Source organism: Marmota monax, unplaced genomic scaffold (assembly GCF_021218885.2).
Source record: "Marmota monax isolate L192 unplaced genomic scaffold, Marmota_monax_Labrador192_F-V1.1 WCK01_AAM20220418_F8-fsc00269, whole genome shotgun sequence".
Lineage (NCBI taxonomy): Eukaryota > Metazoa > Chordata > Mammalia > Rodentia > Sciuridae > Marmota > Marmota monax.
This window is the reverse complement of record NW_026694072.1, coordinates 511583-526304: the sequence shown is the minus strand read 5'-3', so window position 1 is coordinate 526304 and position 14722 is coordinate 511583. Positions and strand designations below refer to the sequence as shown.

General features: G+C 55.6%; 1 protein-coding gene across 2 annotated transcripts; it reads right to left on the bottom strand.

Annotated features, from left to right (window-relative positions):
* Positions 1-1700: 1700 nt before the first annotated feature.
* On the bottom strand, positions 1701-14583 carry Mmab (metabolism of cobalamin associated B). 2 transcript variants are annotated; one of them, XM_046464359.1, is made up of 9 exons: positions 14409-14582; positions 12817-12878; positions 10444-10537; positions 7807-7864; positions 6489-6561; positions 6188-6285; positions 5876-5940; positions 3755-3814; positions 1701-2055 (listed from the first exon to the last, which is right to left on the bottom strand). In XM_046464359.1, the coding sequence occupies exons 1-9, from the start codon at positions 14522-14524 to the stop codon at positions 1947-1949; spliced, it is 735 nt and encodes a 244-aa protein (XP_046320315.1). In that variant the 5' UTR covers positions 14525-14582; the 3' UTR covers positions 1701-1946. The 2 variants fall into 2 exon arrangements, with proteins under 2 accessions (XP_046320315.1, XP_058441521.1); XM_058585538.1 differs by lacking the exons at positions 1701-2055; positions 3755-3814 and adding an exon at positions 4699-5420 and having other exon boundaries at positions 14409-14583.
* Between the last annotated feature and the right edge of the window lie 139 nt (positions 14584-14722).

Below are 14722 nucleotides of genomic sequence, written 5' to 3'. Positions count from 1 at the left end.
TGACAGGCGTGCACCACCATGCCCAGTGGGTACTGCCATTCTAAATAAAACAAGCTGCTGTGTCACAACCCCCTGCTACCCTGTGAGGTGGTGGTCAGCCAAGGTCGCCGATTGTGCGCTAACATGTTGGGAAACCCGGGCTAGATGTGTCTTGACTATGAAACGTTTACTAACTTTTCCCACTTGGTTTGAAATCTGGGAGCTGGGAGGCTATTTTGATGAGTGTACCCAGTGGCACACATTTTTCCTTCTGCAGGGGGCCTCCGTGGCTTTGGAAGTCCCGCCCACTTTCAAACAGCCCACTCTCTGGGTCACCCAAGCCAGCCTGCTGCTTCGCCTGGGCTGGGGACACAGACTGAACTGCCTGCGTGTCCCTGGCTGGTCTCCCAAGGAAAGGTCTGCTGATGGAAGGGAAGATGGGGCCAGAGGCGGGGGCTGGGAACCTGAGGTAAGATCCCCCTGCAGGTGTCTGACAAATTCCCTTATTATTCCAGAATGTCCTAGGCCCTGGGCACTTCTTGGTCCTTCACCCTGGCCAGCAGCGTGGGTTGTTGCTTCATCAAGTACAGCGTGCCCCTTCCTGGTGGATCTGGCGCTGTGGGCAGTGCTGTGATGGCCGCAGGCTCTCGGACCCCTGCTCCCCATCTGGGTGTGGAGATGGCACAGCAGTCAGGGGCACTTCCAGCTTCAGTCTTGTTGGCACAGCCCATTCTAACCAGGGGGTGGGGTGGCACTAGACGCGGCCGCCTCCTAGAGAGAGTGTTTCTCGCTCCTGGGCACCTGGACCTCACTCTCTGCCCAAGGCTCCAGAGGGCACCCCGTCAGCCACAGAGGGACCCAGCGGCGCCCAATGCACCTGCCTCGCTGGCAAAAATAATCAGGAGGGTGGGGGAGGTGGGCACGGGCCCGCGGCTGGCAGCGGTGTTGCCACTTGCTGGAGTGACCAGCCGCCCGGGCCTCAGCAGGAGCTTGAGGAAGGACGGGTTGCGGGATCAGCTCACCAGGCACCTCAGCCCGGCCGCTCCTGCCCTTCTGGAAGTCACTTCCTGCGATGATGAGAAGCGTGACATCCTCAGGTTCTCACGGCGGCCTCTCCCCTTCATAAATATCCCTCTTCCCAAGGACACAGCTGGCACTGGCGGTATCATCTCATAGCAGGAGGGGAGCGGTGACACACGCGATGACACCCGGCCTGGCACGGATCTCAGAGCGCAGAGCAGGCCTCGCAGTCTCCCTGGCCTTGGGCTGGCCCGGCCTGAAGGTCTCGTGTCCTTAAGCTGAACGGTGCCACCTCGCCCTTGGCACTCGGGCCCTGGGCAGGAAGGGGTGTTTGTATGTGATGCAGCATTGCTCCCCCAGGGCCTCCTCCCCACCATGGAGGGTCTCTGAGCTGCACCCCCACACTCAGTTCACGGAGGGTGGCGTTTCTGAAGCCACACCTGTCAATTTGCAGCTGTCCTTCCCCCACACGGTGGCAGTGATGGGTGGCTCAGAGGTGAACTAAACTTCCAAATCCAGCCTGCTGTCCCCTTTATAAATGTGACATTTAAAGCCCCGTTGGCGCAGGTAAATCATGATCACACTTCCAAGGGCCTCTGGTGCCACTGCAGGTCCTTGACAACCGCAGCTGGAGCGGGAGGCTGGCCTGGCAGCGCTCGCTGTCCCCGCTCCCTGTCCCCCTCACACCCGCACACACTGGCTCAAGCCTCCCCATTTTTATTCTTTTTCCCACGTGGCCCCTCCTCTTTGCGGCTGTCCTTGACCTTTCTGAGACCCAGGACGCTCTGGGGATGCAGGGGCAGAAATCTCAGGGGCCGTGGTCCTTCGAGGGAGGTGGCAGGGGCTTCGAGGCAAAGACCCTTGTGACAAGCTCCTCAGGAACCAGGACTCTGGAAAGCAAGCTGCCCCCTGTCACCACAGGGACCCACAACCCCCGCTGTGGTATTTCAAGGGGCCTGGGTCTCAGTCCGATGGGCCGTTCTCCTGTATATCTTCTCCTGGTTCCCCTCCTTCATGGCTGCGTATCTGGCCACCGTGAAGAGGTAGTCGCTGAGTCTGCGAGGAGCAGAGAGGAAGAGAGACGAGGTCAGTGCCCATGGGCCTTCCTCTGTGGCCTACGAGGAGGAGCCATGAAGCCCCGGGAGCACTGTGCGGGGACGGCATGTGCCCAGCCCTCTTGGGTCAGACGGGTGGCACCGAGGTCAGCTTCTGTGACAGCCAGGGTCCCAACTTTGGTACTGGATGGGGCAGTTCCTGCCAGACCTGCTGTTGACCTGCCCTGACCCCACGGGCAGGAACTCTGGACCACCCTTTGGGTTGGTTCGTGCACTTCGAGTAACCAGGACTGCTACTTCCCAAACTGGAGGGTGCACGGATCACCCGGGGACCGTGTGACATGCAGATCCCCATTCTGGTCAGCACTACCACACTTTGAGAAGGGAGGGTTCTTGACCTTGGCAGTAGGACATTCTGGACTATTCCTTGAGGTCAGGTGGTCCTAGGCATCGTAGGGTATCAGCAGCCTCAGTCTCTACCCACTAGATGCTGGTAGCACCCCAACACCCAGCTGTGACAACTGAAGCTGTCTCCAGAACCATGATGTCCTGGGAAGCACTGGCCTGGAGTGTTCTAGTGACCAGGGCACAGTCACTCTCTCTCCTTCCTTTGCCCCAGCAGTGATGGCCTCCGGGCAGGGGGCCTTTTGCAGGGAAACTGGTGGAGAGCATGCAGGATGGGACGCCATGCCTGCCGTGAGGTGCTTCCTCGGGTCCATCTAGGCTGTCCCCCTCAGCCGCTGCCACACCAAGCCCTCCCCCTCCCTGAGGTCAGCACCACAGAACTCTCTGACCATGCCCAGCCCCTGGGCCCACCCGCCCACTCCTGGTGGCCCACTGCTGGCTCTTTGGGGACAGTAGGGGAGACTGCTCTGGGTACTGCCCCCTCCTGTAACTCCTGGAGGGCAGCGACGTGCTGTTTCTTGTTGGCTCCGTAGCATCTGCCCGGGGCGGAGCTGCCTGGCCACATGCCACTGCAGACCTTAGGGGCTCGGGGGGTGGGGGGGCTGCAAAGGTGGGATGGAGCTGCTGGTCGGGGGTCTGCACCTCCCAGGAGGAAGGAGCTGATCAGGAGCCACCCGAGCCCAGGCCACGACCCAGTGAGAGGGGAGTCCACTGTCAGGAGCCACGCCTGCTATGCAGTCACTCACAGCACGGCTGGCACAGCTTCTGGGGTGCTGCCCCTGGGCTCTGGCCTCGCCCATGCTCATGCCACCCAGCGAATCCAGTGGAGCAGGCTTCAGGCTGCCGAGGCACAGGGAGTCCTCCCTGGGTCACTGGGTCCTGCACCAGGGCTCCCGAGCTTGGCCGGGCCTGCCTCTCTGCTGCCCTGGAGTGTCTCTGGGAAGGGAGACTGGCTGGTCTCCCTGGCAGTCACTGTCAGATGCCTCGTGAGGACTCCCCTGACCAGGCTTCCAGCCTGTCCCTCTGCTTATTCGTTTCCACTATTTTTTACAGTGGTCTCTTCCAACCAGATCTCAACCTCGCCAAGGACAGGGACAATGTCTGTCTCCTCCACAGCTGCTCCCCACACCTGGCACTGTGCCTGGCACACAGCAGACACCCACAAACATGAGCAGACGGGTGGGTGAGTGAGCACGGCCCCTGCAGGGCTCCGCAGACCCGAACCACCGGGGTGCTGTCCCACAAACGTGCCTAGAGTTCAGAGCAGAGACCCGTCCGCCACCCTGCACAAGTACCTGTTTAAGAACTTGGCCACATTGGCATCCGTCTCTCCCATCTGGACAAGAGGCACCACGCTGAGAAGAGAAAACACAGTCACGCCATGCTGCAGGACCCAGCACACCCAGGGACCTGGGCCTCTCCCAAACAGCTCTTCCCAGATGGCCCTGGTCGACTTCAGTCTGTGCAAACTTCGCCAGCACCAGAGGTGGAAACTGTCCTTGTCCCTGGTGGGCTTAATAGGTCATTCAATCCCCTTTCCTTGGACACATCAGACAGGGCCTGGCCAAGGAGGGATGGAGCACAGAGCAGAGGTTGGTGGGATAGCTGCCCCGCATCCCAGTGCACTGGTTTTGGGGCGACAGGGCCCAGGTCAGGGCCCCTAACTGGGTAGGACAGAGTAACCACCCCAGCCTTCCAAGGGGAAAGCTAACCCTAATCCCCAAGGGGCTGCCAGTTTAAACTACAGCTTGGAGCAACTTCATGGGAAAGAAAAGACCCAAGCCAACCAAGCTCCCGGTTCCCCACGATTCCGAGTTCCCAGGGTCCCCACCAGTCTGTGTAGACGTTTCAGACAGTGGACTGCAATCTGCTAAGCACTGAGAAGGTTCAGGGCCCTGCCAGGCCCCTCCTGCATATTGCTGCTGCTGCAGGACCCTTGCTGGGCGGCACTGTCCCCAGACCCAGCCTCGGGGTTCTTGCCCCCATCTGAGGTCACACAACTGGCTGATGGTCCAGGCAGGAAGTGGGTCCAGCCTGCCCCGGGGGGCGCCTCCCACTCAGCATGGAGGTTCTTTACCAGAAGTGTCCCAGCCACTGTCCTTCCCCCCCAGATAGTCTGCTGCTCATGGCTACAGCAGTGGCCGCCTGCCTCTGGGACCTCCATCTGCTCAGCCCTCCCCTCGCTGGGCCTCTGGGAGGTTTCTGACTTCTTGCTGCTATGAGCGCTACTGATGTACGTGACTTTGAACAAATGACATGTTTTGCTTTTTTATTTTTGTTCAATACTTATGAGGATTGAACCCAGGGGTGTTAAATCCCCAACCCCTTATTTATTTAACTTTTATTTTTAATTAATTTCTTCTGTGCTTGGGACTGAACTCAAGGGGACTTTAATGCTGAACTACATCCCCAGCCCTTTTAATTAATTGATTAACTTGGAGACAGGGTCCTCCTAAGTTGCCCAGGCTGGCGTTGAGATAACCGTTCTCCTGCCTCAGCCTCCCGAGTCCCTGGGATGACAGGTATGTGCCACTGGGCCTAGCATATTTTTTGCTTTTGAAGCTAAAACTTTCTGTTACCCAGGATTCCTTTGCCTGTCTTGGACCAAGAGCCTTTCATGAAGGACAGAGCTTTTGTCGTGTGGGGTCATGGAGAGCTCAGGGTTTGGCTGGAGAGACCTGGGCTGAACTACACTCTGCACTCTGCAGGGACCACTTGGTGACCCTAGTCATGATGTCACCTCTCTAAGCCCATTTCCTGACTCCTATAAAGAGGGGCTGCCATGTATTTCAGGGCTCTAATGAGGAACCTATGAGATTATGAGCAGAGCGCCTGGCCCACAGGTGGCTTGTACCTGGGGGACCTGTCTTTCTGTTCTCCAGGTGGGCGGCAGCCAGGCTGAGGAGGGGTGTGATTGGGCACTTCGCAAGTCCTTGAAAAGTCTGTTGGTGGCTTTCCATTCTGAGTGGGGGAAAGGCCCAGGCAGCTGGTGGCTGGGCTATGACCACTTCTACCCAGGGCCCCCGCAGCCAGGCAGCCCCCACACCCCTCCTTCTCTCTATGAGCTAAAGGAGTCCTTTATGCCACTATTTCAAGTAGCCGGGACCCATCACTGGCTTCTTCTTGCTTGCAGGAGAAAGGCAGGCCCCTCTGGCCCACGGGTAGTGAGCCCTTGGTTTCTCTGCCTCTGTCTCCCCTCTGCAGGTGGGCTCGGAGGACGGGGCTCGGGGCTGGCCTGCCCTGGCCCGCTGAGAAAGTCTCCAGAAGCAGAGCTGCCTCTGGACAGGGAGCCACACCTGCCTCCTGCCTGCCGTGAAGGCCCCCTCCCCGGGGCTCACATCTCAGCCAGGTGGGGGGGGCACGACACCTTACTCAGCTGGGGGGGCCCTTACCATCTCTCAGCTGGGGGGGCTTACCGTCTCTCAGCTCGGCGGCAGACGGCCCGACAGAAATGCAGAGCAGAGCTACTCTTGCCTCCCGACTGAAAGGAGAAAATGGGTGTTGGCTGGGCAATATTTGGCCTGGGGGGCCCTACTGGGCAACCCTGGAGATGCACCTCCATCGGGCACAGGGCTGGGGAGGGGTCAGAGAGGCTGGAGGGACCTGGGGCTGGAGGACAGCTTCTGTCGCTATTAAGGGCTACTGAGGGGGACGTGGAAAGGCGGCGTCTTTTCTCAGTACCCCTGGTCCGCAGCCCCCCCACCTGGTGGAGGCCGCCCAACACCTACTGGCAGGATGAAGGCTGTGAGCGGGGGCAGCTGGCGGGAGTACTTGTCGATCCACTGCTCCAGCTCCAGGGTGGGCCCCGCCTCGAAGGCTGTGTGTCCTGAGGGTCACGGAGCAGGAGGAACAGCCAGACATGAGGCCCAGCCCTCGAAGCAACACCCGAGTCCCTTCCGCCTGCGTGGCCTCAGACTGTAGCCACCCTCAGGGCCAACCTCCCTCCGGGGGCCACGGGGCTTCATGGCCGACTGGCGTGGCCCTGGGCTCCCAGGAGACCCCCACCCGCCGGGCAGGTGGGAGAGTTACTTAAGTGAGCCTCCCTGGCCGAGGAGCGTGGGGTGGCCAGGGCGGAGCCGACGTCCTGCAGCACGCACTGGATCTGGGGAGAAGAGGAGAGTGAAGTCGTACTCGTGAGGCTGGCCAGAAGTGACAGAGCCACACGCAGGGGTGCCACCTGGCCACAGAGTGTGGGACTGTCAGGCTCTCAATGAGGTGACAAACCAACAGAACCTGCACGTGACCCCGTGGTGGGCCGCTAGCCCTGTGGAGGGGACCTGTGAGGCTGTTTCAGAGTCTGCGGGAGGACAAGGCCCAGTGTCCAGCGGTGAGCAGGGAGCGCCCAGGTGGAGGTTAAGAAGAACCTTCTGGCTCTGTCCTTGGCTCCCGTGCACCTGTGCCCTGTGCTGCTCCTCTCTGGCTGACTGCTCTGGTTTCCTGACTGGTTGGACTGAGACGCCAACGGGACGCTACAGCCCAATGTGTACAGGATGCTGCGGAGACAGTCAGCTAGGGCACGCGGGGCCTCTGGAGCAGGAGCCTATCTGCTCCCCGGAGCCCAAGCCTGGGCTGTCTACTCTCAGGAGACATGTAGATGGAAACCTTGGGTACATCTGGAGGTGCTGTCCCCATCTCTGTGTTTGACATTCACTCTGGGAGTCAGAGACCCCAACTCTCCTTTTCAAGGTACTGGGGATTAAACTCAGGGGTTCTCTATTACTGAGTTGGACCCCAACCCTGTTCCCCTACCAATTTATTTTGAGATAGGGTCTCCCTAAGATGCTCAGGCTGGCCTCAAATTTGTGATCCTCCTGCCTCAGCCTCCAGGCTATCTGGGTCAGGCTATCTATGCCTGCTCCTTCTTAAGGAACATTCAGAAATGCTAGTGAGCAGGCCCAGCTGGGCTCACTGCTGCAGGGTGTCCCCGAGCTGTGGGGGCACTTCATCGTGGGTTTCTCAGCCTGGGGGTTACTGCCTTTTGGGACTGGGTCACCCTTTGTGGAGGGGACAGACGGGTGCACTGTAGGATATTGAGCTGCGCTCCTGGTCTGTCCCAACAGATGCCAGCAGCAGCCCCACCCCCCAGATGTAGCATCACAAATGCCTCTGAGCATTGCCAAATGCCCCCCGGGGCAGAGCTGCAGCTGGAGAGGCTGCTGCACTTTGTCCTCTGTCCTGCCCGAGGAGGAGGGTCATCTCCACATGTCCCCTTTTCACAGATGGGGAAACCGAGGCATGCAGACAGGAGTGACCAGCCCCAGAGGCATGAAAGGGGAGCAGGAGCAGAGGAGGAAGTCAGTCATGGCCACTGGGCTGCCCCGACCTGGGGCGAGAGGATGGCACTTACTTTCTGAAGCTCTTCGGCAAACGTGTGGCCCTTTTCTTCAATTAATTCCATAGCAAACCTGCGAGGAAACAAACAAAAAGGATGCGGCTCTAGGACAGGGCTGCGCCAACGCGTCCCCAGGTGGAGGCCATCCACTGGTTCAGCTGCAGCCCGGGGCCGTGTCTCCTGCCGACACCAGGGGCGTCCTTGCCTCTTCTCACACTCGTTTTCCCAGTGATTCCCTTTTGGGCACCTGCCCTGGCAGAGTCGTGGGGATTCGGTGAGGAACAGAAGGTGACACAGGCCTGTCCAGCAGTGGGGGGACTTCAGTTGGGGACCATTCTATCAAATGGGAAGCTGCAGGCCGAGGTCAGTGCGGAGGGAGATGAGGGAGCCCCAGCTGGCCTCAGCCAGGGCGCAGGAGGGCTTCCAGGGCAGCTGGAGGTGGGGCTCTGGGGGCTGAGGGAGGTGGGATGGGGGGGAGGAAACTGCCCAGTTGCTGGTCAAGATGCTGCCCCTGGCCTCCTCTGCACCCCGCTCTCTCTTGTACCCCTCAGCGTCCTGGAGGGGACCGGGGTGCACTGGGAGGAGGAGAGGCGGGAAGGCAGGGGGCTCAGAGGCGTGAGCCGTTACGGGAACTGGTGATCATGCCAGAGACTAGCAGGAGGGGGAGCCTGAAGGGGCAGGGGATGGGGAGGGCGCCCCCACCCTGCAGAGTGCTGGATTCCAGGCAGCGAGTGAGGCAGGAGCCCAGGGCCACCAGGCGCCACCCAGCTAAAGCGCAGGCTCCTGCGTGCCCTCAGACCTCTGCACCCCCTCTCCAGCCTCCTGCTGCCACCTCCCATGGGCTGGACCCCAGAAATCCAGGAAACCAGGGAGCTGGTCACCAGTCAAAAGGCCCGCTGCCCAGGTACAGAAAGGAAAGAGGAGGTGGACAATGGATACAAAAGGAGAACAAAAATGACCCGCGCACCTGCCCAGCCATCGCCAATCAGCATGAAATGAGCACAGAATTCGGCCAGGCACTGCCAGTGCGAGGAGACGTCTGCCAGCAAGGGCTCCTCCAGTGCTTGTCCCCTGCCGGGTCCCACCGCAGGCAGCGCCCCATTGGCGTCTGTGGCCTCCTGGAGACAGGGCTGAGGCTGTTTGCAGTGTCTGACACATGGAGGTGCCCGGTCAATATCTGACAAAGGACCCCAGACTTTGTCAGGGTTCTAGACTGACCTCTTGCCCCTCATCGGTTGGAAGATGCTGCTCACTGATTGGCTAACTTTTTTTTTTTAACATACCAGGGATTGAACCCAGGGGCACTCGAACACTGAGCCACACTCCCAGCCCTATTTTGCATTTTATTTAGAGACAGGGTCTCACTGAGCTGCTTAGGGCCTTGCTAAGTTGCTGAGGCTGGCTTTGAACTCACAGTCCTCCTGCCTCAGCCTCCAGAGCCCCTGGGATGACAGGCATGTGCCACTGTACCCAGGTCATTTGCTAATTCTGAATGGCCAATGTTAGCACCCATCCTGCCTCCACTGTGCCCACTTCATCCTGTCTCCCCAGCCCCATAGACAGGGTTTTGCCTTCTCTGCCTTGCTGGAAGACTACCACCCGTGACGTTATCTGCCTTGAAAATCTCACCTCGTCTGCACATTGCTGAGAAATGGTAGCCATGAACACATAAATTATCATGATAATGATAATATCTAAGCTGGGCACTGTCCTAGGGAGGAAACATGGAATTATCTCACTTAATCGCATAAGTACACAGTGAGATGGGTATGATCACTACGACCATTTGACAGAGCAGTAACTGAGGCTCAGAGAGGCCAGGGGTCTGACTGAAGTCACATAGCTACCTGGCAGTTGTACTAAATTTGAACCCAGGTCTGCCTGGTTCCCGTGCCCCATCACCACAGAGCCATGTCAGACCTGGAATCCAGCACTCGAGATACTGTGCTCACACTGTTCACAGCGCTGAGCGTGGGGGGCTGTGCTATGATTCTCAGCAGGTGCTGCCCCTCCCACCCCACCCACGCCAGGCATATCCACAGGAATGGCTCTGGGACGTCTAAGACTCAGTGTGAGCTTCACCAGGACTCCTCTTCCCTCTGCCCTCATGACTGGTAGGGTCTCAGACAGATGCTGTCCTGCCCTCCTGGGTCCCCTAGTCAAGGCCACATGGAGCAGAGACACCAACCCATGACATGGGCTTGAGGTACGAGCCGAAAATATAACTTTGGTTTCTAAGCTCTGAGGTTTGGGGGACCTGGCCTGGCTGATCCCAACTAATTCTTCACGTCAACCTTCTAAACACTGGCTGTTTCAGAATTATCACTCACAAACGGGATGGCACTTGGCACACCGCCCATCACACTAACTTGTCTCTGTCTCTTCAGAGACACAGCCCAGTGGTGCAGTGCTCACCTGAGCAGTGAGGGATCCAGGTAGGGATGGAGGGAAAGGCAGCTGCACCCGGTGACCAGCGAGACAAGCAGGAGCAAGCAGGGCCAGGAAGGAGGGTGTCTGCAGCCCAGCCACCTTGAGGGGCTGACCAGCCTACGCGCACAGTCAGGCAGACTCAAGTGCAGACACTTCCACGGTAGTGGCCTTCACTCTCCCCCCATTCAGACCCGACCTCAGGGCCAGTCCCACCTCCCTTACCCAATGGCTGAACTTAATTCATCTGTAGTTCCCACGGCTTCAAAGACCTGGTCATCTTTGGGTCTCCTTTCTCCTGTGAAGGTGCTAGAAAACCCTGTGGAAAAAAACATACAGCCGCCCAAATTAAGGGCCCCCCCACTTGCTGTGTTCTGTTTGTTTGTTTGTTGCAGTGGTGGGGATCAAACCCAGGGTCTGTGCACACTAGACAATGCTCTACCACTGAACCCCACCACCAGCCTGAAGTGTTCAAAATGCAGTTCAAGAGACACAGAAAACGCTGACCCAGGGGCTGGGGTTGGGGCTCAGAGGCAGAGCACTTGCCTAGCTTGTGTGAGGCACTGGGTTCAATTCTCAGCTCCGCATATAAATAAATGAATAAAATAAAGGTTCATCAATGTCTAAAAAAAAATTTTGAAAAAAGAAAGAAAAACGCTGACCCAGGTGTGGAGGCGCATGCATCCCAGCACGCATCCCCGCAATCTCCTATAATCCCAGGAGGCTGAGGTAGGAGGATGGCAGGTTCAAGGCCAAGCTCAGCAACTTAGTGAGGCCCTAAGCAACTTAGCAAGATCCTGACCCAAAATAAAAAAATAAAATAAAAAGGGCTGGAATACAGTTCAGTGATAAAGCACCCCAGGTTCAATCCCCAGTACCTAAATAAACAAACAAAAAAATAAAGAAGAAAGAAAAGAACTGAAACCTGAAGTGCACAAGTTCATGAATCGCTATTAACTAAATATACCTCTGTGATCAGCCTCCAGTTCAAGGACAAAACTTGACTAGTGCCCTAGAAGAGCCCCGCCACCACTTTCAGCCACCAGTCCTAGGGTGACGGCAAGCCTCACTTCCTCCCTGGTATGCTTCTAAACTTTAAAAGCATGTACTAAGCAGCCTGTTAAGACGAAAACCATTTCAGACATATTACATGTCCATCATCACTGTATCTCACAGGAAATCAAAGTCCCCCGCACCTCTGCCTGGGCCACGGTCCCTGCCTGGGCCATGGTTCCTGCCTGGGTCACGGTCCCTGCCTGGCAACACTGGCCTGGCATTCATAGGTAGGTTGGCTGCTCTGCTGAACACAAATGACTTCACAGAATGCTATCGGATGGTCCACCATGACTGTGACAGATCAGGACCAAAAGGAAAGAGGCGACAGCTGAGCAATTCCACAATATGAAAATACCCAACACCCGCTTTCCTGGTAAGTGTGAGTGATCGCTGCATCTGTATCCCCTCTTCCTCTCTCCCACCTTCTAGGGAAAAATTAAAATACCCAATGACGTAATCAGCCCTGCCTTCCGACAGCGTCCCATCCAGAGCAGAGCCCCACTTCCCTGAACCCTCCCCCCAAGCCACTCATCACAAGCCCAGCCCTATGAGTCCTTTCCGCACTCTCCTTAAAAAATATATTTATATGTAAATACATCTGTACATCTATACACATATACGTTGAGTTGTAGATGGATAATACCTTTATTTTATTAATTTAATGTTTTAATGCGGTGCTGAGGATGGAACCCAGTGCCTCACGCGTGCCAGGCAAGTGCTCTGCCTCTGAGCCCCAGCCCCGCCCCTCCACCATTCTTTTATGGAGTCATCTCAGAGTCCCATGCTGGGCCACCTCCTTCCTGCTAAGGAGCCAACTGCCCCTGTATCTCACTGCTGGTGGTCCCTGGAGGTCCTTGGCTGGCAGTCATTGACACTACCGCCTGACCCTTGTCATCCCTGGGTACGTTTCTTTTTGTTTTGGTGGTGGTAATACATGCTTAACGTGAACTTCACCATTTTGGTCTTTCTTTTAGTCTATAGTTCAATGGCGTTAAGTATATCCTGGGTGTATGTGTATACTTTTAAGTATAGATCCAAAAAACAATGTGATCTGCATGGTTTTAAACTTCAGGAAATGGTATCATTCTGATAGGCATAGTTTTTCCAAACCTAGATAGATCTACCACTGAGCTGTCTGCCTCTCCCCAACCCCAAACATGTTTTCATCACTTGATATACCTTGGGGGTTTTCATTTCACATCACATTTTTGTGATATGATTCAGATCTGTCACATAATTTTTTTTTAAACTGGGAATTGAACCCAGGGACACTTAACTACTGAGCCACAACCCCAGCCCTTTTTGTGATTTTATTTAGAGACAGGGTCTCGCTGAGTTGCTTAGGGCCTCGATAAGTTGCTGAGGCTGGCTTTGAACTCATGATCCTCCTGCCTCAGTCTCCTGAGCTGCTGGGATTACAGGCATGTGCCACAGCACCCAGCCAGTCACATACTTTTTAATGGCTACAAAGAAGTTAGAAGAACTTTGAAATGAGGTCAGCTGTATGTCTTTTGTTGCATTTTTCACCGGTCCTCACCCTACCTTTGTCTCCTGTCTTGGTGTAAATCTTGGGGGTCTTGGGGCTCTTCGACGGAGGCTGTAGCCTAATGAGAAACAGACACCAAGAGGTCATGAGTGAGATATCTTACACAGAGGGGCACCTCTGTGGGTCCCAGCTTTCTGCCTGCAACCTCAGCAGTAACCCTTACCCCCACCCCACCTTTTGGGTGGCAATATCTTGTTGACCTCTGTCCCCCCTATTCCTTCTACTTCAAGTCCTTTGTGAACCAGCTCTGTACCTTGCCCACAGGTGTCTGGAGAGTAGCTGATGTAATGCATTGCTCAGTGGAGATGTTCAATGAATATCTGCTGAAAGAACTGATTGACTAATCCCCCCATAGCTCCTGTACCACAGTGGATTTTGGGCATTCTCTCCTGGATTTATCCTGAAATCCTCCAGTAACCCCAAAGGTAGATACGACCTATTACCTTCATTTTACTATTGAGGAAACTGTAGCTCACAGTGAGACTCATTTTCCTAAGGAGGAAGAGGCAGAGCTTGGATTCACCTCCAAGACTGTCCTACTCCAGGGCCCAAACTGTTCCCTCTACCTTCCCCAAACTCTTACTTTCTACCACTAAGTCAGGGCCTCCTGGAGGGAAAGAAAACTGGGCCACTTCCATTCCACAAGGCTTCAGGTACACTTAGAAATGAAGTATTACTAAAACAGGATTTGAAAATTAGCATTTTCACTTTTTTTTTAAGAACAACAGCCTTTTATTTTTAAGTATTTATTTTTTAGTTTTAGGTGGACACAATATCTTTATTTTATATTTATATGGTGCTGAGGATCGAACAAAGTGCCTCATGCATGCTAGGCAAGCGCTCTACCACTGAGCCACAAACCCAACCTCTTCAGTCTTTTTTTAATTATTGGCAGTGCTGGAGACTGAACCCAGGTCCTCATGCATACTAGGCAAATGTTCTACTACTGATCTACATCCCTAGGATTCCCCCAAACTAACATTTTCAAATAGCAACATAAAACTTAGATAGCTTGGGGTTGGGGCTGGAGCTTAGCAGTAGTGCACTTGCCTGGCATGTGTGAAGTACTGAGTTCGTTTCTCAGCACCGCGTATAAATAAATAAACTAAAGAAAGGTCTATCAACAACTAAAAAAATAAAAAAAATTAAAAATAAAATTTACATAGCTCAAAATTAAAATGTGACATTATATGGTTATTCAAAAGTTATATTACTGAACCTATAAAATATATTAACCCATTATTAATTCGTGGTATTTTACAGGTTCTGAGGCTGGGGTGGTCTTGGGGAGCGGTGCAAATTTCAAAGCTTATGATGAGTGCCATCTCGAGATAATGTCAGTGTGTCTGTATAAACTGCTTTGGAGACAGGTCAAAATCCGACTGTGGGTCCTCCTGGCCCACAAGGGACATGGCCTGCCCTGACTGATGACAGCTGGGCTGCATTAAAATCTGGCAAAGAAATCCTGGCTTCCACGTTGCTCACGGTGACGTCAGTACACTGGGGACGTCATGTTGACGTACCCAAGGTGACGACATCACGATGCACTCTGCAGGTGTTCGAGTTACCCACCCAGCCCGACACTCACCTGTCCCCGTCTTCCACGCCCTGAGGGCCGCGACTCTGAAAACGGGGACACAGCAGCTTGCTAGCGCCGAGGCACCCGCGAAGGCCAAAGCGGCCTCCCCGGACCCACACAGCCATGCCCTGGGCCGCTAGTCGGGAGCTGACCCAGCCAGGCCACCGTCCAGGCCCAGGGGATGACTCCACCCACAGCCGCCGCGCCACCGCTCAGATGCCGTTTCCCATTGGTTCGCGGCTCTCGGACCAGGGCGGGACCCTCCTAAAGGACTTGTTTTCCATTGGTTCGCCTAAGGAGAGGGGCGGGAAGACCCTTGACGG

Coding starts and splice junctions, on each gene's coding strand:
- Mmab (XM_058585538.1), bottom strand. CDS start 14,524: ATGGCTGTGTGGGTCCGGGGAGGCCGCTTTGGCCTTCGCGGGTGCCTC. Junction 12,879..14,408: donor GGCGTGGAAGACGGGGACAG/GTGAGTGTCGGG, acceptor GTTTCTCATTAG/GCTACAGCCTCCGTCGAAGA. Junction 5,941..6,187: donor TCACAGCCTTCATCCTGCCA/GTAGGTGTTGGG, acceptor TTCTCCTTTCAG/TCGGGAGGCAAGAGTAGCTC.